Raw genomic sequence first — 24,278 nt, 5'->3', positions numbered from 1 at the left:
GAAAGGAAGCGTCCAAAAAATTTCATGGTGTCAAAGTTGTAGAGAATTAAATTTCCAATCGACATAATGTCGTTAGTTTTTTTCTAAAGTGCTTAGTTTTTGAGTTTTTCACAAAAAACTAAAATTTCATGATATGTGCAAATTCATTTTTCTGAAAAGTGATCAATTTAAAAAAAAATTTCCATTTGGTACAAACCAATAAAAAATGCACTCCTTGTGACTATTTCTAACTGACAAACACTCAGAACAATCAAAACTATTTGTTAACACTTTGTATGTACGAAATTTGCTCAAAAAAGGTGGAGTTTTTTGAGATGTGCCCTTATAACTCCAAACAACTTGCAATGTTGTTGAGATTTTGAGTTAGGCCATTTGCGTTTTTTACAAGATCTAGATGATGTACACAACTCAAAGTGTAATTTTTGGTTGAGGGGGGTCATACAAACCCCAAAAATGCAAAAACATCAAAATCAATTTTTTTTGAGATGTGACCTTATTACTCCCGAGGTGCGATATGTACTCGTCTTATACGATTTTCAGCGACTTTTCAAAATTTTATCCTATTTAGATGGGCTTAAATGGGTTTTGAAGAACTGTAAGCAGAAAATAAGTTCATATTCGTATTCAGCGACCTCGAAAACATACCATTCGATATATCACTCGACTTTTTTATGATTTTTTGAAATTTTAGCCCCCTTGTTGGGACACAGAAGGACACTGAGGGGTGGGACCCAAAAAATAAGTTCATATTCGTACTCAGCGACCTCGGAAACATACCATTCGATATTTCACTCGACTTTTCACGATTTTTCAAAATTGTAACCCCCCTTTTGGGGCACAGAGGGGCTTTGAAGAACTGGACCCAAAAAATGAGTTGGTATTCGTATTCAACGACCTCGAAAACATACTATTCGATATATCGCATGTCCAGTTTCGTTTTTCAAATACATATATGATTCAGATGTGTGTTACTTGAAAAATCAAGCATCCCCCACCAACTCCCGGGGAGGATTGAAGACCAATATTTTAAAAAAATACTTTTTAGAATTTTTCGCAAAAAACCGAGAATTTTGACAATTTTAAGCAAAAAGCAAGGCTGATTATTTTTTATGGAAAAGCGCGAATTACTCGTACATGGCAATTATTGGCCAAAAAAATTATGCTTTTTCGCAATCTTCGTTGAAAATGGTATAGATATTTTTTTGGCCATTTAATATTTTTTGTAGGCAAAAAAGCGGAATTTTCACATAATTTTTAGAGAGGGGAATGAATACTCACTTATCGAATGTTTCTGTGAAAAACGAGACTATGTTTGGCAAGAAACCAGGCTATTTGGAATTTTTGATAATACGGTACCGAAAAAAATGTAAAATAATTCTGAAAATTATACAAAAATCTGGTCCGAAAAATTCGATTTGGCAACACTTCCAACGCAATAAAAATGTGTACCTACGAATACGAGTATTAATGCAGAAATGCGAAAGTATACAATGTTTGATAATTTATTCGAAATAAATTCGATTCCGGTTTGCGTTCGCGAATAAATTAGTATAATTTGATCATCATCTACTGATAAAATTGAACAGCAAAATTTTACACACTCGACCACTGCAATGTATGTACCATGTGACTTTCAACAATTTCGTTTGTCGGTAGTTACTTAATTATCTACTGATAAAGCATACTCGCAGATTTGCTGGTTCACATTCGAGATACGTTTTATTTTTGCGAACGGCTGCGTTCCTTATAATACTGTTTCTGTGTGAATTGTTTTCGTCTGCTATGGAGTGTTCAAGTTTATTAAAGTGCATAAATGTGAAGTGGGAACCGTCAAAACAAGATGGTGAGAGGGGAGGGGGTATCTTACACCTTTTCCTCAAAGGAGTCTCTTTTGAAAGCACGTGGGTCAGCAGAGTTTTCCGATGACAACATCGTCGTGGGAAAAACTATGACGTCAACGCATCTAGGAAAATTGAGAACAGAATTACATACTTACCAATATTTATAACCCTGTAAGTACCATCAAAATTTCACTTATTTGTGAATTTCACTGGGTAATATGTCATTAGCGTGAATATTGTTTGGTTCGGAGAATTATTTCGCGAAATATTGTTGCGATTGTGTGTTCTCATGCTTATACTCGTATGTGTATGTTTAGCTCGTATGAAAAATTTCGAATTTTGCTATTGTCAAGTTGTGGTTCTAGTTTGAAAGTTTATTGCTTGTGTGACTTGTGAATTCGCAGGGTAAGTGATGTGTTACTATGTGTTGTGCTTGTGCATTTTTTCCCTTTCAAATGTTCATTTATTGATTTTTCTCAGATTTTTGGAAACAACGTAAATTACATCCTTAAAGATTAGCGACGAAGTACAAAAATTTCAAAGGTTCCCAGTTCCATTTTTTTTGATTTCAGTGTAAGTAAGGTTATTAAATTAAGAATTTTTCCTCAAAATTTTTGGGTTGATTCTAGTTACGATCAAGGTTAAAAATTTCGGTTCGCATTCTCGCCTGATTTTTTTTTTCATTTCACATCCTTTTTTCTCTCCAAAGAAATAAAATTGAAAAAATTCCAAAGTCAATAACTGGCAACGTCGCGTATTGCACATCACTTTTCCAAGTTTTCCGTATCCTTTATGGAAATAATCGTTTTTTCAGTTCTTCAATAATCTTAGAACGTTTGTTAAATTTCAGGAAATTCAAAACTCATAATTGTTATTATTCTCGCAATCACATTTCCATAATCTTCTCAATATCTTACGATGGATTTGCCATTTCGTGCAGAATACGCCAAGAGTGGTTATTCTCGTTGTAGAGAGTGCAATACTCTCATAGCTAAAGACACATTGAGATTAGCTGTTATAAGTCAGGTAATACATTCACTCGCACAAGCAATCTACTAACTAAACGAAACTAATATGTTCCTATTGATGAGTTCAATTTTGATCCCCCCAGAGTAATTTAAAGTTGCTGGAGAAAATTGAAAATCACTGAAGGCTCTTTAATTTACTAAAACTACGTAGTAGTTGGTGATGTGTGGGATTTGAATTGAAAAAATTATTCACATTGGTTCACTTTGCTCCCAAAAAAAATTTTAAAAGCGCCTTTGAAACAGCTTTTTTGCATTTTCATAAATTCACCAAAAATTCAAAAATGTACACGAGGACATAAAATTTTGGATATGGGATTTCTATAAAGACACGCTAGCGCTCTTTCGATCTGACTTGGTTTCGTTCAAATTGGAGAGAGTCACTGTATGTTCAAAACATTCCCTCATACCTTTACGAGTGAATGAATTCATTCATTTTTGTTAAATTGTAAATTTACTCGCTTTAAACGTTGAACACTTTTAAAAGATCGATCCAATAACAAAAAAAGTCACAACGTGATTTATTTTTCAAGATTAGGCGACAATATAATTTTTCAAAATCTGCTCGTAGCTCTTTCAATTTGCAATTTATGCAAAATATATTCTCATTTGTTGAAATTTTGCTCATTGTTAGATAGATAATCAGCCTTATCAGTTCAAAAATGCCAAGTATGTAATATGTAGATATCTGTAACGTCAGCATGACGTCACCGTGAATCTCAAATTTCGGCGAATATTTGTGACTAATACATGAAGAATCGCCACGAGGTGATTTTTTTCGTTGACCCCTTTGAATCCCGATAAGCATCTGGGTCATTCCATGTCAACTCAACCAACGTTTTTGAGTCATGTCTTTCGATTTCGCTCAAATTTTTTTTACAATATATACCCATCCAGTAAGTAAGAACCCCGCAATTAGTTTGACCCCAGCCCCCTCAGGGGGCGGGTAGTGGGCTTCCATTATTTTCACATTGTCTCGAGGTACTCAAATTCAGCAGCCCATTCCTACAAAACTATGAAACTTTGATCAAAACTGATTTTACAGTTCGAAAGGCTATTGAATTTTGAACTTTTTAAGCATTTTGAAATTTTCAAAATTTGAAAGTTGAACTTTCAAATTGAAAGTTCAAATTTCAAAATGGCGCTGCAAGTGGGAGCTACCATTTAAAATTTTGAAAAAATTTTCATAGATAAACCTTTTGATTCTTTTTCGAAATATTCAAGTTTCGAGATGGCATCTCTTGATGGAAGGGAAGCACCCCCACCCCCAATTTTGGGCTAAACTTTCGAAATGAAATCTGGGGCATGTGATATATCGGATTCTATGTTTTTGGTGACGCTGAACACGAATATGACGTCAGATTTTTGATAGAGCCCCATCCATGGCCCCCAGCACCTCCCCAAAGGGAGTGACCCAAAAAAAAGGATTACATCCGTGTGACACATGAAATAGTATGTTTTCGATATCGCTGAACACGAATATATAGTCATAGTTTTTTTAATAGACCTCACCCATGGTCCTCAGAACCTCCACCAATAAATAAAGGTCCAAAAAAATTGTTGGGGGCCGTGGATGGGGTCCAATCAAACATCTGACGTCATATTCATGTTCAGCGTCACCAAAAACATATACTATTCCATGTGTCGCACGAACAAATCACTTTTTTGAACTTTTACCCCCTTTGGGGAGGTGCTGGGGGCCATGGATGGGGCTCTATCAAAAATCTGACGTCATATTCGTGTTCAGCGTCACCAAAAACATAGAATCCGATATATCACATGCCCCAGATTTCATTTCAAAAGTTTAGCCCAAAATTGGAGGTGGGGGTGCTCTCCTTCAATCAAGAGATGCCATCTCGAAACTTAAATATTTCGAAAAAGCATCAAGAGGTATATCTATGGAAATTTTTTCAAAATTTTAAATGGTAGCTCCCACTTACCGCGCCATTTTGAAATTTGAACTTTCAATTTGAAAGTTCAACTTTCAACTTTTGAAAATTTCAAAATGCTTAAAAAGTTTGAAATGCAATGCCCTTTCGAACTGTGAAATCAGTTTTGATCAAAGTATGATAGTTTTGGAGGAATGGGCTGCTGAATTTGAGTACTTCGAGGCAATCTGAAAATAATGGAATCCCCCCCACCCGCCCCCTGAGGGGGCTGGGACCAAACTAATTGCGGGGTTCTCACTTACTGGATGGGTATATCGCACCTCGGAAGTAATAAGGTCACATCTCAAAAAAAATTGATTTTGATGGTTTTGCATTTTTGGGGTTTGTATGACCCCCCCCCCCCACAACCAAAAATTACACTTTGAGTTGGGTACATTATGTGCATCTTGTAAGAAACGCAAATGGCCTAACTCAAAATCTCAACAACATTGCAAGTTGTTTGGAGTTATGAGGGTACATCTCAAAAAACTCCACCTTTTTTGAGCAAATTTGGTACATACAAAGTGTTAACAAATAGTTTTGATTGTTTTTTAATGTTTGTCGGTTAGAAATAGTCACAAGGAGTGCATTTTTTATTGGTTTGTACCAAATGGAAATTTTTTTTTAAATTGATCACTTTTCAGAAAAATGAATTTGCACATATCATGAAATTTTAGTTTTTTGAGAAAAACTCAAAAACTAAGCACTTTAGAAAAAAACTAACGACATTATGTCGATTGGAAATTTAATTCTCTACAACTTTGTTATCATGAAATGTTTTTTGGACGCTTCCTTTCGCCTCCACATCAACTTTAATGAAAGGTTCTAACTCAAAATGTTTTCCAAACATTGAAATATTTCCTCTTTAAGATTTTATTTTTCAAAGTGTTGTTATGCTAAATGAAGGTAGGATACCAGATCTTTAAAATGAGGTGCTATTCATTCCTCACAATTAATTATAAGTTGATAAAAATAATGAATTAAGTTTTTAAAAAAAAGAAAATCACTCTCCTGTAAAATTTCACTTTTTTGAGATGTGACCTTATTACTCCCGAGGTGCGATATATTGTAAAAAAAATTTGAGCGAAATCGAAAGACATGACTTTCAAAATCGCATTTTTTTGGTTGAGTTGACATGGAATGACCCATCTAACTGATGAAAATTGAAAAATTTCACTATATTATGGGAACGAGTAGATATAACTTCGTTGAGCAGATTTTTAAGAGAAATTGAGGTTTATACTCAAAATATCATTTTGGAATTTGAGGAAATGCTCAAAATGAGCATTTTTTTCCATCACGATTTCCAAATCAAAAAAAAGAAAAAATTGATGTAGGGATACAAAAATTTGGCGAAAAGTTTTTTTAGGTAATACGAACATTAAAATATAAATATTTTGAATAATTGTTACGTCAAAAATTTTTGAACAAAATCCAAAATTTTGAGGAAAAAAAAGATTTTTTGCACAAGTTGTGACATTTACAAAATGTGGGAGTGACATAATTTTCAAATTAAAAAAATGTTTGTCAAAAATAAAGGGACTGATGGTAGGTAGGGATTTTTATTTGAAAAAAATACATATATTTTGGAACTTAAGCTTCAAGATTGTTTCATGAAAAATACTATTTTTTGTAAAAATGAAATTCTTATACCTCAAATTTTGAAAAATTTTCACAGAAAATTATGTCACTCTCACATTTGTAATTGTGACAACTTGTGCAAAAAATCGTGAACGTATTTTTTCTCAAAAATTTGGATTTTGGCTTAAAAAATTTCAAGGCGAAAGTTTTCGAAAATTTGATTTCGAGAGGCCCAAAAGCGATGTTTTTTTTTTAGAAAATTGATTTTGAAAAAAAATGACAGACCTGCGAAAACTTTTGAAAATTTGTATTTTGAGAGTTGAAATTTGAGAATTTTTTTTTAGGATGTTAATTTTGAAAAAGAAAAGAGGCAACTTCTTGAGACTGAAAAGTACGCCAGTGAATTCATCTATGGAATATTGACGATATAAAGGATAGAGCTCTGTTTATTCACCCTCTCATCGTATTTCATTACAGGCACCCACGTTTGATGGAAAAGTTCCATATTGGTACCACGTTCCTTGTTTCTTCGTTAAACAGCGTGTGAAAAGTGTTGGAGATATATCGAATTTCGAATCACTGAGAACGGAAGACCAACAATTGATCAAATCTAAAGTGGCTGGAGGTATGTTGGCAATGACGATCTATCCGATTGATGGAAGAGATTTTAATGAATTCCATTTCAGGACCTTCTGGATCAACTAGTGGAGTCAGTAATGGAATGTCTGCTAGAGAAATTAAAGATATGAAAGAACAAAATGCTTTGATGTATCATTACCACGATCGTTTGAAATTACTACAAAAGAAAGAATTGACTGTTTTACTGGAATATAACAATCAAGAACCTGTTGCTACGAGTACCGAAACTGTAAGTACAAATAAGAGTAACGTGAAGTTTCAAATGCAAGCTGTAAGATTCCGACTTTTCAATTTCGATTCATTATAATATCATTGTTATTTCAGATTCATGATAGATTAGCTGATGCGATGACGTTCGGAGCATTACTTCCTTGCAGAGAATGCGGACACAGTCAAATAGTGTTTCGCTCTGGTGTTGGATATTTATGTTTAGGCAATAAAAACGAATGGGTCAAGTGTGAAGCAGTTACAGGTGACCCCAAACGTAAACCTTTCTTAGTGCCATACGATTTGAAAAAAAAATTTGAATTTTTGTGAGTCCTTCGCGGTTTTTACTTAATCTTAAACCGTAAGTATCTATTTGATCTTAATTAGTATTCTTTTTCAGAGCGACGTACAAATATAAACCTCAGAAAAGAATTTTTCAATCCAATAAACCCACGGTCTCGAAATCTCTCAGCTTTAGTGGTAAGATTACGTCTAATACTTGCATATAAGACATTTCAATATCTGATTCTTAACAAATTTTATTCAATAGGTGGCAAGTACAACGAGTCAAATCTTCCATACAAAGTAAAGCTCAAAGTTCAAAATGGTGTGGCCGTTGATCCAGCCTCCGGATTGGAGGATATTGCTCATGTGTACCGTTTAAACAATGATAATTATACCGCTGTACTTTCTGAAGTTGACCTACAGTCCGGACGTAACTCTTACTATATACTTCAAATTCTGGAATCTAATGATGAAACAACGTAATTATATTGATATCAATGAAACAAATTATTGCTCCGCATAGTCATAGTGCATTCTAATAATTTAATTATCGATTTTATTCGAAGGTATTGGTTGTTCCGTGCTTGGGGACGTGTCGGGACTAAATTCGGAAGTAAAAAACTCGAAATAAGGGCTAGTGGAGAAGATGCCATCGCCAAATTCGAGGATATATTCAAAGATAAAACCGGCAACATGTGGAGAAACCGTGCTAATTTTGTTAAAGTAGCGGATAAAAAAAATTGGGTCGATGTTTCATACAAAGATGTACGTATTTTCAACAAAACATAGTAATAACTTGTTTTTAACACTTAAAGACCCAGCTGAATCTTGAAATGTGATATTTTTTTGACATATTTATTAATATTACAATCTTAAGATACTTCTTAAATAAGTAATACAGTAACATGTGCAGATTAGTTCCAGTGAACCAATTTGCTATATGCATAACATGTTATGTTACATCACTAGGTCATGAGGCTTTTGACCTTTAAGACACCTAACCATCATACTCATATCTACCAATTGAATTGCCTCTGGGTTGATGTGCCTGTGAAGTCTTTTCTCATTCTTTGTCGCATATTCTCTAAAACTTCATCCACCCACTTTATCTCAAGATCTTTATTATGTAGTGCTTCATTTGTTTGAAACCATCTTACACCCGTAATTGTTTGGAGAGTTTTGTTTTGAACAGTTTGGATGATTTTTCGATTCGATGGTTCAGCACATCCCCATAACTGTATCCCACATGTCCATACTGGTCTAATTATCATTTGATAAATTAGCCTTTTACTCTCAATCTTCATTTTTGAATGATGTACAATCAACTAGTACATTTGGCGAAAGTTTCAGGTTGATTTGAGTCTTCTTCTGGTCAATATGGTGCCTCCAGGTGAGACTAGAGTCAAAATGAATACCCAGACATTTAGCATGGTTAGCAGCTGGAATTTCACTCTGTTTAGTGTAGACTGAGTATTGAACATCACATTTTTTTCTCTTAGTAAATGTAACATAACATGAGTTGACTTTTGCTCATTTATCTGGATTTTACATTGATCTGCACATCTTAAGATTCCATCAAGGGCTTTTTGTAGATTCTCTGTTCCTTGGGCTTGGGATGAATGAACTGATAAAATTGTAGTGTCATCAGCAAACTTTGCAGTTTCAGTTTCTTCTGTTGTTGGCATATCAGCTGTGTAGATTAAATACAAGATTGGTCCCAGAACACTACCCTGAGGCACTCCAGCATTAATTGGATGTTGAGTAGATATGGCATCTCCGTGCAACACCCTGAGTCTCTTAATGCTCTTCTTGTGATATAGGATTTCAATAAACAAACATAATTTCCTGGTAGGATTTTGGCAAGTTCTGATTGGAGACCTTCATGCCATACTAGGTCAAATGCTTGTACTATGTCTAGAAATGCTGCAGAACAGTATATCTTTCCCTCAAATGATTTTTCAATGATGGCTGCAACTCTGTGGACCTGATCTATCCTTGAGTGTTGATTACAAAACCCAAACTGATGATCTGGTATTTCGGCCAGAGGTTTGAGGCGTTTCAGAAGTAACTTTTCAAATGATTTTGATATTGCAGGCAATATTGGGATTGGTCTATATGATTCCACTTTTTCTTCAGGCTTGTCTGGTTTTTTCAGTATGATGATTTTGCAATTTTGAAGCACTGTGGCACATACTCTAGCTGAAAGCATGCATTTAATATGTATGTTAGCATCACAATAGTCCCTCGGTGGCGTAGTAGGTACTTAGAGCCGCAGACCTCCGTTCACGAGGTACCCGGTTCAAACCCAGGTTCAGAGGCAAGCTTGTGCATGTAATTAAGAAATCTTTCGTGCAATTATCAACATTACACGCCAAGTACCGTGGGACTACCAGTTTAGCCGAGCTAACAGATAATGCACGCCATCTGTTAGCAGAATCAAAAAGCTGAAACTGGTTTGAGGCTTTTGAGCGTCTATAGAGGTCAACACTGAGGAGCTCAGGGTCTCTAAACTACCCGGCCAGCTCCAAGGTGCTTGTGTGGATGTCACTAGAAAGCAACGGGAAACTACTAGTGGAAGCTCGAAACAAGGTCGATTCCCTAGAATAATCGCAGTGGCAATAGGCATACGCCTCACCCTGTTAGGGTACCACAAAAATGCGATTTCCAATGTCCTGTAAAGGATAAGGAACCACGACGACGAGCATCACGATACCTTTTTTTGATAACTCCTTTAGTATTCTTGTTGAGATTTTATCAACACCTGCAGATTTCTTCCGATTGAGATTTCTTTCAATTTCTTTGGCAACTTCTATTGGAGTAACTGGTTTTAAGTATGTTTGTGTAGTTGGAATGTTCTACATATGTGACGCGACGCGACAAAATCAACCTTCGAGCTCAAAAGAAGTTTTTGAGTTATGGGGGTTTAAGTTTTCAGTCCAGTTCTGCGTGTTTAGCGGAAGCACTTGCGTTCTAATCACATTCTCCAGCTAAAGTGAGCTAAACATAGTCTTGGATAACATTTCTTGCCTGTTTTGTGTGAGCATCACTGGGTAAAATGATTATTTACGCTGATATAGGGGGCTCAGTCGTGATTGCGCTCATTTTTTCATTGTTTCAATTTTGAAATTGATCTGGAGGCGAAACAAAGCATTCTACAAGAAAAATACATGAAGCAAAGTTGTAGAAAATTAAATTTCCAAAAACCTACAAGAGGTTTATTTTTCTCCAAAATGCATAGTTTTTCCATTTTTCTGAAAAAACAAAAACCTCATGAAGATTACCATAAAATTTCTGTTTTTTGAGAATAACAGAAAAACTACATATTTTGGAGAAAAATAAACCTCTTGTCGGTTTTTGGAAATTTAATTCTCTACAACTTTGCTTCATGTATTTTTCTCGTAGAACGCTTTGTTTCGCCTCCAGATCAATTTAAAAGTTGAAATAATGAAAAAATCAAAAAAAAATCAAAAAAAAAACCAAAAAAATGTGCACACTTCTAACTGGATTACCCTGTGTATGGAGCTATGCAAATCATAGGGACTTCTGGGTGGTTTTAAATGATTTTTGAATGTCCGAGTACCAAAAATCCATCAAAAAGTGAAAAATAATTTTTTAGGTCCAAAGGTCGATTTTGTCTCATTACGTCACATATATAAATGTTCTGCAAAGAGCTCTGCTTTTTCTTCATCTTGGCGTATCCATTGGTTGAACTCGTTTTTTAGGGGAGAGTTCCAGACCACAGGATGTTTTAAACGCTTTGTAACTTTCCACAAGGAGTATTCTTTATCAGCATTTGGGCTTAATTCTTCTAAATACCGACAAAAGTGGCTTTGATTGAATTCCTTTATCATTTGATTCAGCTTATTGCTGATTTGATTGAATCGATTTTTGTTTTCAGGTGTGTGATTGGTATGCCAGACACATCTAGCACTTCTTCTCTGCTTTATGAGTTCCCTAATATCATATACATAGATAGCTGTTTTCTTGAACATTTTCACTTTTGACAACACTGTAGTTGCAATTTTTGCTGCTTTGCTAGCTAATAACATCTACAAAGTTTTGTGCTTGTGCATCGAGCTCTTGCTCAGTTTTGAGTATGCTTTCGATTTCTTGAATTAGATCAACACAAGCATCACTTTGATTCACAGTTTGCCCTCCAGCACCTTAGAACCATATCAGAAATGATGAGCTTAAGCTATTTATTTGATTATCCTTCAAATCCAAATAGGCACAACATTTTATTGGGTACCATGAAAGTGTTGTCTGCAAGCCCACTACTTTCCTGAATTTATTTTGTGAAAGCTCAACAACCAATAACAATGTTCATCCAGAAGTGGAGAATTGGTTCCCGTGTTTATTCCAACGTTTGTCAAAGTATGTTCCTCAAAAAAAGGGTACTTAAGGTGTTCATCTAAAGTATGCTTTCACTCATTAAGTTGAATGAAACTAGGTACATCATACCGTTCTAAAATCGACCCAATAGGATTTTGTGCCTTTTTGAATTTGGAGGATAATCAAATACATAAATAAGCTCATCATTTCCGAAATGGTTTCAAGGGCTGAAGAACAAACTGTGAGTCAAAGTGACGCTTATGTTGATCTATTCAAGAAATCGAAAGTATTTTTACATCGCATATGTTGGGATTCAGCTGCAGGGCCTTTAAGGCTTAATGAGTAACATTTTTTTTCCTTTATAGATTGGGTTGATGTTTCATACGAAGACGTACGTGACGTACGTATTTTCAACAGAACGTACATTATAACTTGTTTTTAATGAGTGACCATTTTTGTTTTTTATAGGAGTCCGCAGTACCTTCCAAACTTTCGCAGCCTGTTCAAAATCTAATCACTCTCATATTCAACAAAGACACTATGAAAAACATCATGTTGGAGTTCGAGGTAAGTATTTCTTTTTTCCTTTTCAATGTAATTATGTTTACCTACAAGAAGGGAATAAATAGGTATGCCAGCAATTCATCGTTTTGAAAAATATGCGCACCTAATTCACATCTTGAAATTCTTACAGCTCGATACGGAGAAAATGCCATTGGGTAAACTGAGTAAAAAACAAATAAAGCAAGCTTTCGAAGTGCTGACCGAACTGCAGAATTGTATCTCAGCCTCAGGTGATCGTAAAACAACTAACCGGAATATATTGGGTTTGACTAACCGATTTTATACTCTGATTCCACATAATTTCGGTGTTGATAATCCGCCATTGCTTAATAACATGGATACCATACAGGTAAGTCGTTGCAGTTCAATTGAATTTGTCATTACCTATATTATATTTGTGAGAAATTCTCGTCTTAACAGTTTTTATTAATCTGTGTAGCAAAAACATGAAATGTTGCGCGCATTAATGGAAATCGAAATTGCTCACTCGATGCTCAGAGATGTAGAATCTGAAAACAACCATGTTCACCCTATCGATTCGTATTATTTAAAATTGAAAACAAAAATCACATCTTTGAACAAAACTGATCGGGAATTTCAAACGCTGCAATTATATGTTCAAAATACTCATGCCAAAGCCCATAACAATTACCGTCTAGAAATCGTGGAAATTTATAAAGTTGAAAGACAAGGAGAACGTAAACGATACGAACCATTCAACAACTTATACAACAGGAAGCTCTTGTGGCACGGTTCCAGACTTGCCAACTTCGCCGGAATTCTATCTCAGGTAAATTATCCTATACTTATTGTGATTTTTCTCCCATCTGGGATGGAAATAACTTTTCATAATACGAGTAATTTCTATGCCTAGGGTCTTACTATACCGGAAGTACCACAGACCGGTGCTATGTTCGGTAAAGGTATCTACTTCGCTGATAGGGTATCGAAATCTGCCAATTATTGTAAATACAAGGACAACAACAATACTGGCCTGGTATTATTATGCCAAGTCGCACTCGGAAAAATGTAAGTTGGTTCACGTTGCGAAAAGTCTTCACAGAAACTGAGACTTTTACAAATATAATTTATGCAATATCATTTGTGTTGTTAAAGGCACGAACTTACTCAAGCCCAACCAGACCTAATGGAACCACCCGCAGGTAAGCACAGCGTCAAAGCATTGGGTAAAATAGAACCTGATCCTAGTCAATCCATTGTTCGAGATGAGGTTGAAATACCATTGGGAAAAGGAATTGTGGTCGACTCACGGAGAAAGTTGCTGCACAACGAGTATCCTTTTTCTATCGCGATAGTGACGATGATTGCTTGGGGGAGAATGGGGAGCGTAATTTTTTTATTTTTCCTTAATTTTGTCGTCAGATATATTGTTTATGATGTCGCTCAAGTCAAAGTGGAATATTTAGTACAGCTGAAGTTCCTTTGCAATCGATGATCAAAGGACTGACGAAGCTACAATTAATTATTTCGTTATAATTCCATTTTGTTATTGATGTGCATAGTATTGTAAGTTAAGTTTGTACCTACTCAATATTAAGACCAGTCAATACTCGTAATAGCTAAAAATCCTTTTTTATATTTTTTAAAATTTTGAATTAAAGCCTCTTTTTTAATGAATTGTTTTTATCACTGCACGGACTATTAGCTACCTACCTGAATAATGAAACTTTTGGAAATGAAATAAAACGAGAAACAAATGAAAATAACATCGATGTATCGTGAGTGTGTTCTGCATTTACATAATTACATTTCTTGAGAAAAAAAATGAAAGAAGTATGTTGCTATCATGGAGAAACCGAAAAGGTTTTGCTTGGAGGGGAAAAGGGGGACGTGCAAGCGAACATTTGCCCACTGATATGAGAAAAAAATACCAATTTTGCGGAATACGATATAACGAAAGTTCAGAAAACAATTCTGCTAGTTGATTTATAGGTATCTAGGTCTTCTTATAGCCTATCACGACTTACAGAGAATTTTCGTCTTCCCTATTCAATTTTTAGAATCTTCAAACTTGGATTTTTTTATTTTGTGAAAGAGGAGAAACAAATTAGCCCCAGGGAAACGAGGGGAAAATCTTTCAAAAATTCGTATTTTAATAGATCAAAACACATACCTACTTGTTTTTCATGCGAAGAGTTTCATTTTTTCGGTTTCAAAATTTTAGAATTTAAATGAAAGCCAAAGTGGTTTTTATACCAAACTGGTTGGTGTTGGTTCGCAAAAATTCTACATTTTGACTTCAATGTGAATCACTCGTTCGCTCGTAGTTCATTTTTAATTTGAATCTCGTTGGTTCGCAATTGTCTTAATTTTAGGTCATTAGTTGGTAATCAATACCGCAAAAGAAACACTAAAAACAATAGGCTGGTTCGCAAACGTCCTACGCCATCGAGAATCTTGTTCTGAAGCTAATAACTTCAATGCAATACTTAAACTCATTTCTAACAATGTAAGTACCCATCTTTATTTGTAAATTATTCTTTACTACCGTTGAATTTTTCGTCCATATCTACCTATTGTTTACCTGGAGAGCGTCGGTGTAATTTTTAGGGTATTTGAAATCTGAATTCCAGGAACATGTTTACCTAAGATACTGATTATCTACACTTGAACAGTGTATACGATACGCGAAGGCAATTACTTACTTATCTAATTTCAATTTCAGACACTGCATGCACATTCAAAGTACATACATACGTACACATTTTACATAGAAACAATGAAGTCTTTTAATGGGTATTTTTACTCATACGAGATTGTTGCAAACATGGCGTTTTACGATTGGAACGAAACAAAGCTGGTTCAAAAGAGCAAGTCTTAAAACCTGATAATCAAAATTTTATACGTTGACGTTTATTTTTGAATTTAAATTTTAAAAAGTGTTTGTACATACATCGATTTTTCAACTTTCTCATATATGTACTTAACTACTTACCTACGTGTTTTTTTCAAACAATATCCAGCCTAAATACTCGAGTAATTTTTCCACTTTAAACTCTTCGTTTACCCCTTCCCCACACACACGCTTCGAAAATGACCTATTTCAGTAGACTACATATAAGTACCTACTTGGCGACATTATGCGTTTTCTTGAGAGAATAAGTGTTGATCTGAACAATCAAATTGTGATATATATTTCCAACAAAAAATAAAATAAAATAATTCAAGTGATCGCTCATTTTAAATATTGAGGATTTTCCAAGAAAAAGTTTTTACATCTCAACAAAATTGGATAAAAATAGGGTGAAATAACGTCGGAATCTTCGATTTTGATCGAATTACTTATTTGGCTGAAGCATAAAAACTAAAATAAATTTTGTTTCGTACTCTGTTTTGTTATGTTCCGTTGAAAGTAGTTTTGTTTCGTTTCGTTTCGTTTTAGCCAAAAAGGCAAAACAGTGAGAAAAGTGAACATTTATTTTTTGATTGGTTTGAAAACTTGTAGTTAGCATTTAAAGATATTTCCCCCACTCCCTAGTGAAATTGGTATTTACATTTACTTACTCTTGTTTCTTTACTTAAAGATAAGTAACGTAACAAGCGTACAGATTCAAAGTTTCCATTCATGGAGAAGCTCACAATCATTATATAAATATTCTTGTGCATTTAATACCTAAAGCTGACGTTCATTTTTCACAACGTTTTCGTACCTTAAATTCAAAATGAAAAGTGTTTGGTGTATTATATTGTTTATGCAAGTTTTGATTAGTTCATCTCTATCGAAGAAAATAATTACGAATCAAGAGGTTGGTAAAATAATCAAGTATTAAATATTCATACCTGCACGCGCTTAAAAAATTGTCTAAAAATTTGCAAGATGTATATTATGTACCCTAATTCGTTGAAATCGGATTATGTTAGTTCTTAAAATAGGTAGCCACTTTGGTACACCTATCATATTTTTCGCTCTATGAAAAAATATACGCTTGCACACTTTTTCGAACACCTTTTTACACTATCTTCTCTCATTATCCAATATGAAGTTTCTGAAAATCTTGATAATAATTGAGCTAATTCGGGGTATTTTATTGGTGCTCAAATGGTCAATTCTGACGTAAAAAAATAAAGTAGATGTGTTTGGTTTCTCATTTTTTTTTTCAAAAAAAATATTCAACCACGGGGGTGCTTACAAGGGAACCTCTTGAGGTATCCGCCTCCGATTTGTACGGGACCGCGATTTTTGGAAAGAGCATGTTCTAAAACCCACAAATCCAAATTTTCAGCTGCCCAAGTTCATTTTTCGATTTTTGGCGAATTTTTGAAAATCCAAAATTGACTATTTTGGTGATTTATGCTTTTTTTAAAAAAAAAGTAGATACGTACTTGATCAGTAAAAATGTTCAAAATAAGTCCTAAAACTGATATTAACCCCCCAAATCCAAATTTCGCCATTTCCAGCCATTCTGGAGCCTCCAGTGCGATTTTTCAATTTCTCCAGAATTTTCAATTTGCTCCAGAAGGCGTGAATATGATGTTGGGCAGCTAAAAATCGAGTTGTGTGTAATACTCGACCTGTTTAACGAATTTATCCACATTTGAGCCGATTCTGGAGCGGACACCTCAAAAATGGTTTTTTGACCAGCTTTTTTTCAAAATAAAAATATTCAAAAATCAAAAAGGGTACCACCGGATAAGATAGGCAAAATGCCCTTAACCTCAGATTTCGATGAAACTCACAGGGTATGTTTAGTACCCCCAAAAAATAATTTTGGGCCCATAACCCGCTCCCCACCCCACCCCCCTCAGGCAGGGGGGCCAAAAAACGCGTTTTTCAGGGGAAAAATTCTGCATCAGCGAGTAATTTAGATAAATTTATTCTGTAAACGAATATAGTTAGAGGATACATGGGGGTACCTCCCTGAATTTTTTCAGAATTTTTCATCGCATGGGGGGAGAAGGGGGGGGCAAAAGAAAACTTTAAATCGACATTACTCCGGAACGAGAAAACATACCAAAACGATTTTTTCGTCAAATATGTATTTTTAGGTCTACTTTCTATAGAAATCATCATCCGGCCATTTGGAGTGGTGGGTCAAGCTCAAAAGTTCAAAAAACTCTCAAAAAACCACGTTTTTTACGTTTTTCTCCAAAAATATGGACAAATGGCCGAAATCGAAGAGAACCAAGTTGTTCAGCGTGAAATTTTACCTCAGAATGTTTAATTAAAAATTCATTTATACCGCGCGATCGTACGGTAAAACTACACGCGCAGAAGTATTTTTGCTTATATGTACCTATGTATCAAGATAGCTGAAAGGGTATTCCTGAGTAAAATAGGTGAAATGCCCCTGTCCTCAGATTTCTGAAACTTTGATGAAACATCGTTGGGTACCTTTAAAAAAAATGTTGGAGCCAAAAAAAATTCCCCCACCCCACTTTCCTTGCTCACAATAGCGAAAAAACGTTTTTTTTTGGGGAGAGGGGTCATGCTTCAAAATCTGTATTCACTCAAAATATGTACTTGAAGAAGATATGATTCTAGCAACGTAAATTTTTTCAAAAATTGTTGGCTCCCCAGGGGGAAGATATTGACAAAAGAAAATTTGAAGCTGCCGTATCTTCAAACCTAATTCAAGCACATGTTTTTTTTCAGAAACATATCAGCATGAGTACTATAATTGGTATTTTTTTTCAAATTTTCCCTCCAGGTGGGCAATCTTCAAAAACTCAAAAAATACTCAAAATTGTGATTTTTGGGTCACGGCACCACCAAAAAAAAGCGATCTGTAATTTTGCCTTCTGACCTCCAAAAAAAATAGAAAACCAACCAACTTCTTGAAACTCCAATTTTGGGGACATAGGCACCCCCTCTCACAAAAGATTGACAATATGGGTATCGTTATCATATGAATTGAACTCGCTGAACACGAATATGAAATTGTATTCGCAGTTGGATTCTCCTTACGGTCACGTTTGTGGAAAGGGGTTGCCCAAAAATTAGATTTTTTGTGGAAAATGCTTCATTAAAGCGCAATTAACGCCATGCAAGTTCTTAATCAAGATTTTCTTGAATTACAAGTATTTTTCAAGTACATTGTATCTAACTCAAAACTATCAGAAAGGTTTCTTTTTGGTGTCGACCATTGAATTTTTATGTGAGTTACCTATCAAGTACATTGAAAACACAATAAGTATACGTACCTAGTAGATGGGTGGATCGCGAAATAATGGGGAAAATACTGTGAATTTTTATCAATTACAGCAAAAACCGTCATTTTGAGTTGAAAGTTGCACAGAAAAATTCTAGCTCTAGAAGTGCCCCTAAAAGAAAAACATGGGCCCTCAAAGTTGGGGGTGTTTTCAAAAAAACCGTGTTTTTTCACTGAAGCCCCTGTGCCCAATTTATTTTGAGAAAAATGACGACCCAGTCCCAAATGAAATTATCTGAGATTCTGCGTCCATTCTATGCTATTGTTTTTAATTTGTTATCGCCAATTTCGAACAATTACCCACAATTTAGAAATTTTTTGCAATTTTTCTCGATTTTTTGAAACTTAAAATATTGGCGTCACTGCGTCACAAAATATTTCCTCAGTTTCAGAAATATATCTTTCAATGTTCTTTCTTCATTATAGCGAAACATTTGCGAAGAAAATATTTTCAAAACCAACTAATAATACCCCCCCCCCCCCCAAAAAAAGACGATTTGCAAATTTTCAATCGCTCACTAGAACTCTAAAAGTGCAATTGGATTTTGACGGCAATAGCATAGATCGACGCAGAATCTCAAATATGTAGGTATGTACTTTCATCATTATGTCTCCTCTATATATCATGAGTGAATTTAAAACATCTTTTTTTTCAAAACTCGTTGAAGCATGATCCCTCTCCCCAAAAAAAAACGTTTTTTCGCTATTGTGAGCAAGGAAAGTGGGGTGGGGGAATTTTTTTTGGCTCCAACATTTTTTTTAAAGGTACCCAACGATGTTTCATCAAAGTTTCAGAAATCTGAGGACAGGGGCATTTCACCTATTTTACTCAGGAATACCCTTTCAGCTATCTTGATACATAGGTACATATAAGCAAAAATACTTCTGCGCGTGTAGTTTTACCGTACGATCGCGCGGTATAAATGAATTTTTAATTAAACATTCTGAGGTAAAATTTCACGCTGAACAACTTGGTTCTCTTCGATTTCGGCCATTTGTCCATATTTTTGGAGAAAAACGTAAAAAACGTGGTTTTTTGAGAGTTTTTTGAACTTTTGAGCTTGACCCACCACTCCAAATGGCCGGATGATGATTTCTATAGAAAGTAGACCTAAAAATACATATTTGACGAAAAAATCGTTTTGGTATGTTTTCTCGTTCCGGAGTAATGTCGATTTAAAGTTTTCTTTTGCCCCCCCCTTCTCCCCCCATGCGATGAAAAATTCTGAAAAAATTCAGGGAGGTACCCCCATGTATCCTCTAACTATATTCGTTTACAGAATAAATTTATCTAAATTACTCGCTGATGCAGAATTTTTCCCCTGAAAAACGCGTTTTTTGGCCCCCCTGCCTGAGGGGGGTGGGGTGGGGAGCGGGTTATGGGCCCAAAATTATTTTTTGGGGGTACTAAACATACCCTGTGAGTTTCATCGAAATCTGAGGTTAAGGGCATTTTGCCTATCTTATCCGGGGGTACCCTTTCCCGTTTGCGAAAATTTTTTTGAAATTTGCGCGAATCGCTGTATTTTGAACACAACAAACCCCTTGAGCCCGAGTTCCGCCATTTCTAGTAATTCTGGAGCCTCCAGTGCGATTTTTCAATTTCTCCAGAGTTTTCTACTTGCTCTAGAAGGCGTTAATACGAAGTTGGGCAGCTAAAAATCGAGTTGTGTGTTACACTCGATCTGCTTAACGAATTTATTCACATTTGAGCTGATTCTGGAGGGGACACCTCAAGAGTAGGTTTTTTGACTAGCTTTTTTCATAATAAAAATATCCAAAAATTAAAGGGAGGCCCAAGAAAGGCTGGAAATGACGAAATTCGCTCTCGTGAGGTCAATTAATGACGGAATACAGCGATTCGCGCAAATTTCAAAAATTTTCTCACAAACGAGGAATTTTTGGTTTTTGGATATTTTTATTTTGAAAAAAAGCTGGTCAGAAAACCACTCTTGAGGTGTCCGCTCCAGAATCGGCTCAAATGTGGATAAATTCGCTAAACAGGTCGAGTATAACACACAACTCGATTTTTAGCTGCCCAACTCCATATTCACGCCTTCTGGAGCAAATAGAAAATTCTGGAGAAATTGAAAAATCGCACTGGAGGCTCCAGAATAGCTGGAAATGGCGGAACTCTGCCTCAGGGTGTTTGTTGTGTTCAAAATACAGGAATTCGCGCAAATTTCGAAAATTTCCTCGCAAATGGTAAAATTTTGATTTTTTGGATTTCTTATTATTAAAAAAGCTGCATGGTCAAAAACCACTCTTTAGGTGTCCGCTCCAGAATCGGCTCAAATGTGGATAAATTCGTTAAACAGATCGAGTATAACACACAACTCGATTTTTAGCGGCCCAACTTCATATTCGCGCCTTCTGGAGCAAATTCAAAATTCTGGAGAAATTGAAAAATCGCGCTGGAGGCTCCAGAATGGCTGGAAATGGCGGAACTCTGCCTCAGGGTGTTAGTTGTGTTCGAAATACAGCGATTCGCGCAAATTTCAAAAATTTCCTCGAAAACGGTAAAATTTTGATTTTTTAAAATTTCTTACTTACTTATTATGAAAAAAGCTGGTCAAAAAAGCACTCTTGAGGTGTCCGCACCAGAATCGGCTCAAATGTGGATAAATTCGTTAAACAGGTCGAGTATAACACACAACTCGATTTTTAGCTGCCCAACTTTATATTCGCGCCTTCTGGAGCAACTTCAAAATTCTGGAGTAATTGAAAAATCGCACTGGAGGCTCCAGCATGGCTGGAAATGGCGAAATTTGGATTGGGGGGGGGGGTTAATATCAGTTTTAGGACTTATTTTGAATATTTTTACTGATCAAGTACGTACTTTTAAAAAAAGTCATAAATCACCAAAATAGTCAATTTTGGATTTTCAAAAATTCGCCAAAAATCGAAAAATGAACTTGGGCAGCTGAAAATTTGGATTTGTGGGTTTTAGAACATGCTCTTTCCAAAAATCGCGGTCCCGTTCAAATCGGAGGCGGATACCTCAAGAGATTCCCTAGTTAGTAATGACTTATTCCGACTTTCAGGAAAAAAAAGGTCAACTGGTAACGCTAGAGAGAACATTTTTATAAGAAAAAAAAAAAAAAATACTTTCGATGAGCTGTACATGTAAAAAAAACCATTTAGAATACATAGTTAAAATTCAAATCAATTAAATAGTTTTTTCTTTTTTGATATATACGAAAAATAAAATAGAAAAATAAAAATAAAATAAGAAAATAAAAATTGAATTAAACCAAAAAAAAAATTTTAAAAATAAAAAAATTGAAAAATAAAAATAAATTAATAATGAAAATAAAAACAAATAAAAATGAAAAGAATAGAAATAAAAAAAATATTAAAAAATAAAAAATAAAATAAAAGATGAAAGACACAAAAATCAAAATATGTATTTTAAAAAATAGAATGAAAAAAACGTAGGTAGGTAGTAGGTAGTAGGTACCTAAGGAAATATTGAAATAATTTGTTTGCCAAATTGATTCACAAATTATAAGCATTTTTTTATTCCACAGACTGTTCAAAATGGACTACTGGATTTCGGAGTTAAACTGAATTCCATTCTACTGGAAAATAATCCTGGAAACAAAAATATTCTGTTTTCTCCGTACAACCTTTACACAGCACTGGCTCTAGTTCATCTCGGTAGCAATGGAGCTACACGTGATGCAATTTCTAATGTTTTGAACATCCCCATCACTTTTTCGTAAGTATTGGTAGCTGCTACCCACCTAGCCTTGTAGTTTTTTCAAAAAATATATGCCTTTGTTTGATTCCATTTTACAGAAATAAATTTATTTTACTCGTAATATATTTATTGTGCATTTCACAGGCCAAAAAGTTTACAAGAAGTATTGCAAAACTTCTCATCAGTTCTGCAAATAAATCCGAATAAGACTTACATAAGTGGTGGTACATTTCACAGTGGGTCAATGGTACCAGTACCCGTAAAATCAACTGTAAAAACATCTGATTTGAAACTGGCCAATGGAATTTTCGTTCAAAATGAATATCGCAGCAAGTTGAAGAAAAAATACGTCGAAGATGTCCAATTATACCAGCAGAGTGATATTTTCAACGTTGATTTCGCCAGGAAGGGAGAAGAAACGAGAGATATGATTAATCGGTAAGTATCTATACCTACACCTGAGCATTCGTGTAGATGATGCATGAGTCGTTAATCCATTTTGGTTTCTTGAAATGAAAGAAAAAAAAAACTGCAAGATTTCAGGCCTCTTATCTCGACTCACATTACCTAACTGAGATTGAACTTTGAGGTTTATAATTTCAGATCTCTAAGACATATGGACCTATACCTATTTATTTCAAAAAATAAGAACCAAAAATTGCTAGTTTTTTATTTGGTAAAAGATGAATGCAAACGCACTCGCTAAAATTGAATTTTTTTAATCCGCAGGTACATCAGTAATAAGACTGAAAACAGGATACCTCGATTACTCGAAGAACCTCCAGCAGAAAACACTTTAATGATTTTGACTAGTTGCTTGTATTTTAAATCAGCCTGGCAAAATAAATTCAATCGTGATCTGACTAAAGCGTAAGAATCGAATTCATTTTAACCTCTTTTTACCCATATTTAATTTTACTGTTTACCTATTTATTCGCTAATATTCTACGTATATTTTCCTCCATTACAGGGAAACGTTCCAAACAGACAAAGGCAATATTACAGTACAAATGATGCACCGTTCATTTATGACAGGATACTTCGACGTACCATCGTTAGGCGTAAAATTTGTCGACTTAGGATTTATCGACGATGCATTTTCCATGTTTGTAGGGCTGCCTGATGAAAATCAATCCCTAAAAAATGTTTTACCCAAGTTGACCTCCGATCAGATCAATGCAATAATTGCGAAGTCCGATAAGTGTATTGATGTCAAGGTAGATTTAAAATTGCCGAAAACGGCATTCAAATGGTATCAATCTGTAAAAAACGAGCTTATCAAACTCGGACTCAAGAAAGAAATTTGGGAGTCGCCTGATTTGAGTAATATGATCGACCAGAGTAATATAAAAATTAGTGACATTGGTCACGCCACTGATATTAAAATTAACGAAGATTACACCGAAGCTAGTGCCGTTTCGATCGTGAGAATGGTAAGGATATGTGGGCACCTCCGCGATAAACCAATAATCATCAGATTTCATGTGAATAGGCCTTTCTTCTTTTTCATTTATAATCGTAATATTAACACGATCATGTTTTTCGGTACCGTCTTTGATCCGAATAGTACATAAATAGCTCTTCTTGAAGGTGGTACGTAAGTTCTTGATAATTTTTTCGGAATATTTGTCGTATGGGTGAGATTAATATGTATTCATTTTTAAAAATAATGTGGTCTTTTAAGTGTGTAACTAGGTACTGATCTAATAATTGTTTTAATAAACAGAATACTTAATTTTATTGACATTTTCTAATGCCAGCTTCCAACTTTTCACTTTATCGTGAAAAGTTGAGCTTTTCTTGCGCAAAATTGAAATTTGAGATTATCAAATTTTAATTAGGTATACAGGACTAAGTTTGAATTTTCCCAGTAATTTTCTCTGAGACTAGAAACTTCGTTGACATTGTTTTTCTGACAAGAAAACTTTTTGGTCGTGAACATTTTGACGAAATGAATCAGAACAATAATGAATTCAAAAAAAAAAAAATTAATGTCACAAAAA

At 34.9% G+C, this 24,278-nt stretch overlaps 2 protein-coding genes across 2 annotated transcripts; both read left to right on the top strand.

The window, feature by feature from the left end:
- Positions 1-2,039: 2,039 nt before the first annotated feature.
- Positions 2,040-14,040, top strand: LOC135837516 (poly [ADP-ribose] polymerase-like). The gene is made up of 15 exons (XM_065352824.1): positions 2,040-2,246; positions 2,322-2,414; positions 2,692-2,867; positions 6,853-7,000; positions 7,062-7,243; positions 7,339-7,547; positions 7,622-7,701; positions 7,772-7,985; positions 8,073-8,271; positions 12,307-12,405; positions 12,533-12,751; positions 12,842-13,192; positions 13,277-13,431; positions 13,519-13,695; positions 13,786-14,040. The coding sequence occupies exons 3-15, from the start codon at positions 2,760-2,762 to the stop codon at positions 13,856-13,858; spliced, it is 2,214 nt and encodes a 737-aa protein (XP_065208896.1). The 5' UTR covers positions 2,040-2,246; positions 2,322-2,414; positions 2,692-2,759; the 3' UTR covers positions 13,859-14,040.
- A 1,925-nt stretch (positions 14,041-15,965) lies between these two features.
- Positions 15,966-24,015, top strand: LOC135834304 (leukocyte elastase inhibitor-like). The gene is made up of 5 exons (XM_065348152.1): positions 15,966-16,169; positions 22,103-22,293; positions 22,420-22,713; positions 23,005-23,145; positions 23,246-24,015. Exons 1-5 carry the CDS (start codon positions 16,086-16,088, stop codon positions 23,847-23,849), a joined length of 1,314 nt encoding a protein of 437 aa, XP_065204224.1. The 5' UTR covers positions 15,966-16,085; the 3' UTR covers positions 23,850-24,015.
- Positions 24,016-24,278: the final 263 nt, after the last annotated feature.

Source organism: Planococcus citri, chromosome 2 (assembly GCF_950023065.1).
Source record: "Planococcus citri chromosome 2, ihPlaCitr1.1, whole genome shotgun sequence".
NCBI lineage: Eukaryota > Metazoa > Arthropoda > Insecta > Hemiptera > Pseudococcidae > Planococcus > Planococcus citri.
Note: the sequence above shows the minus strand (reverse complement) of the source record. Positions and strands in the feature narration are given on the sequence as shown.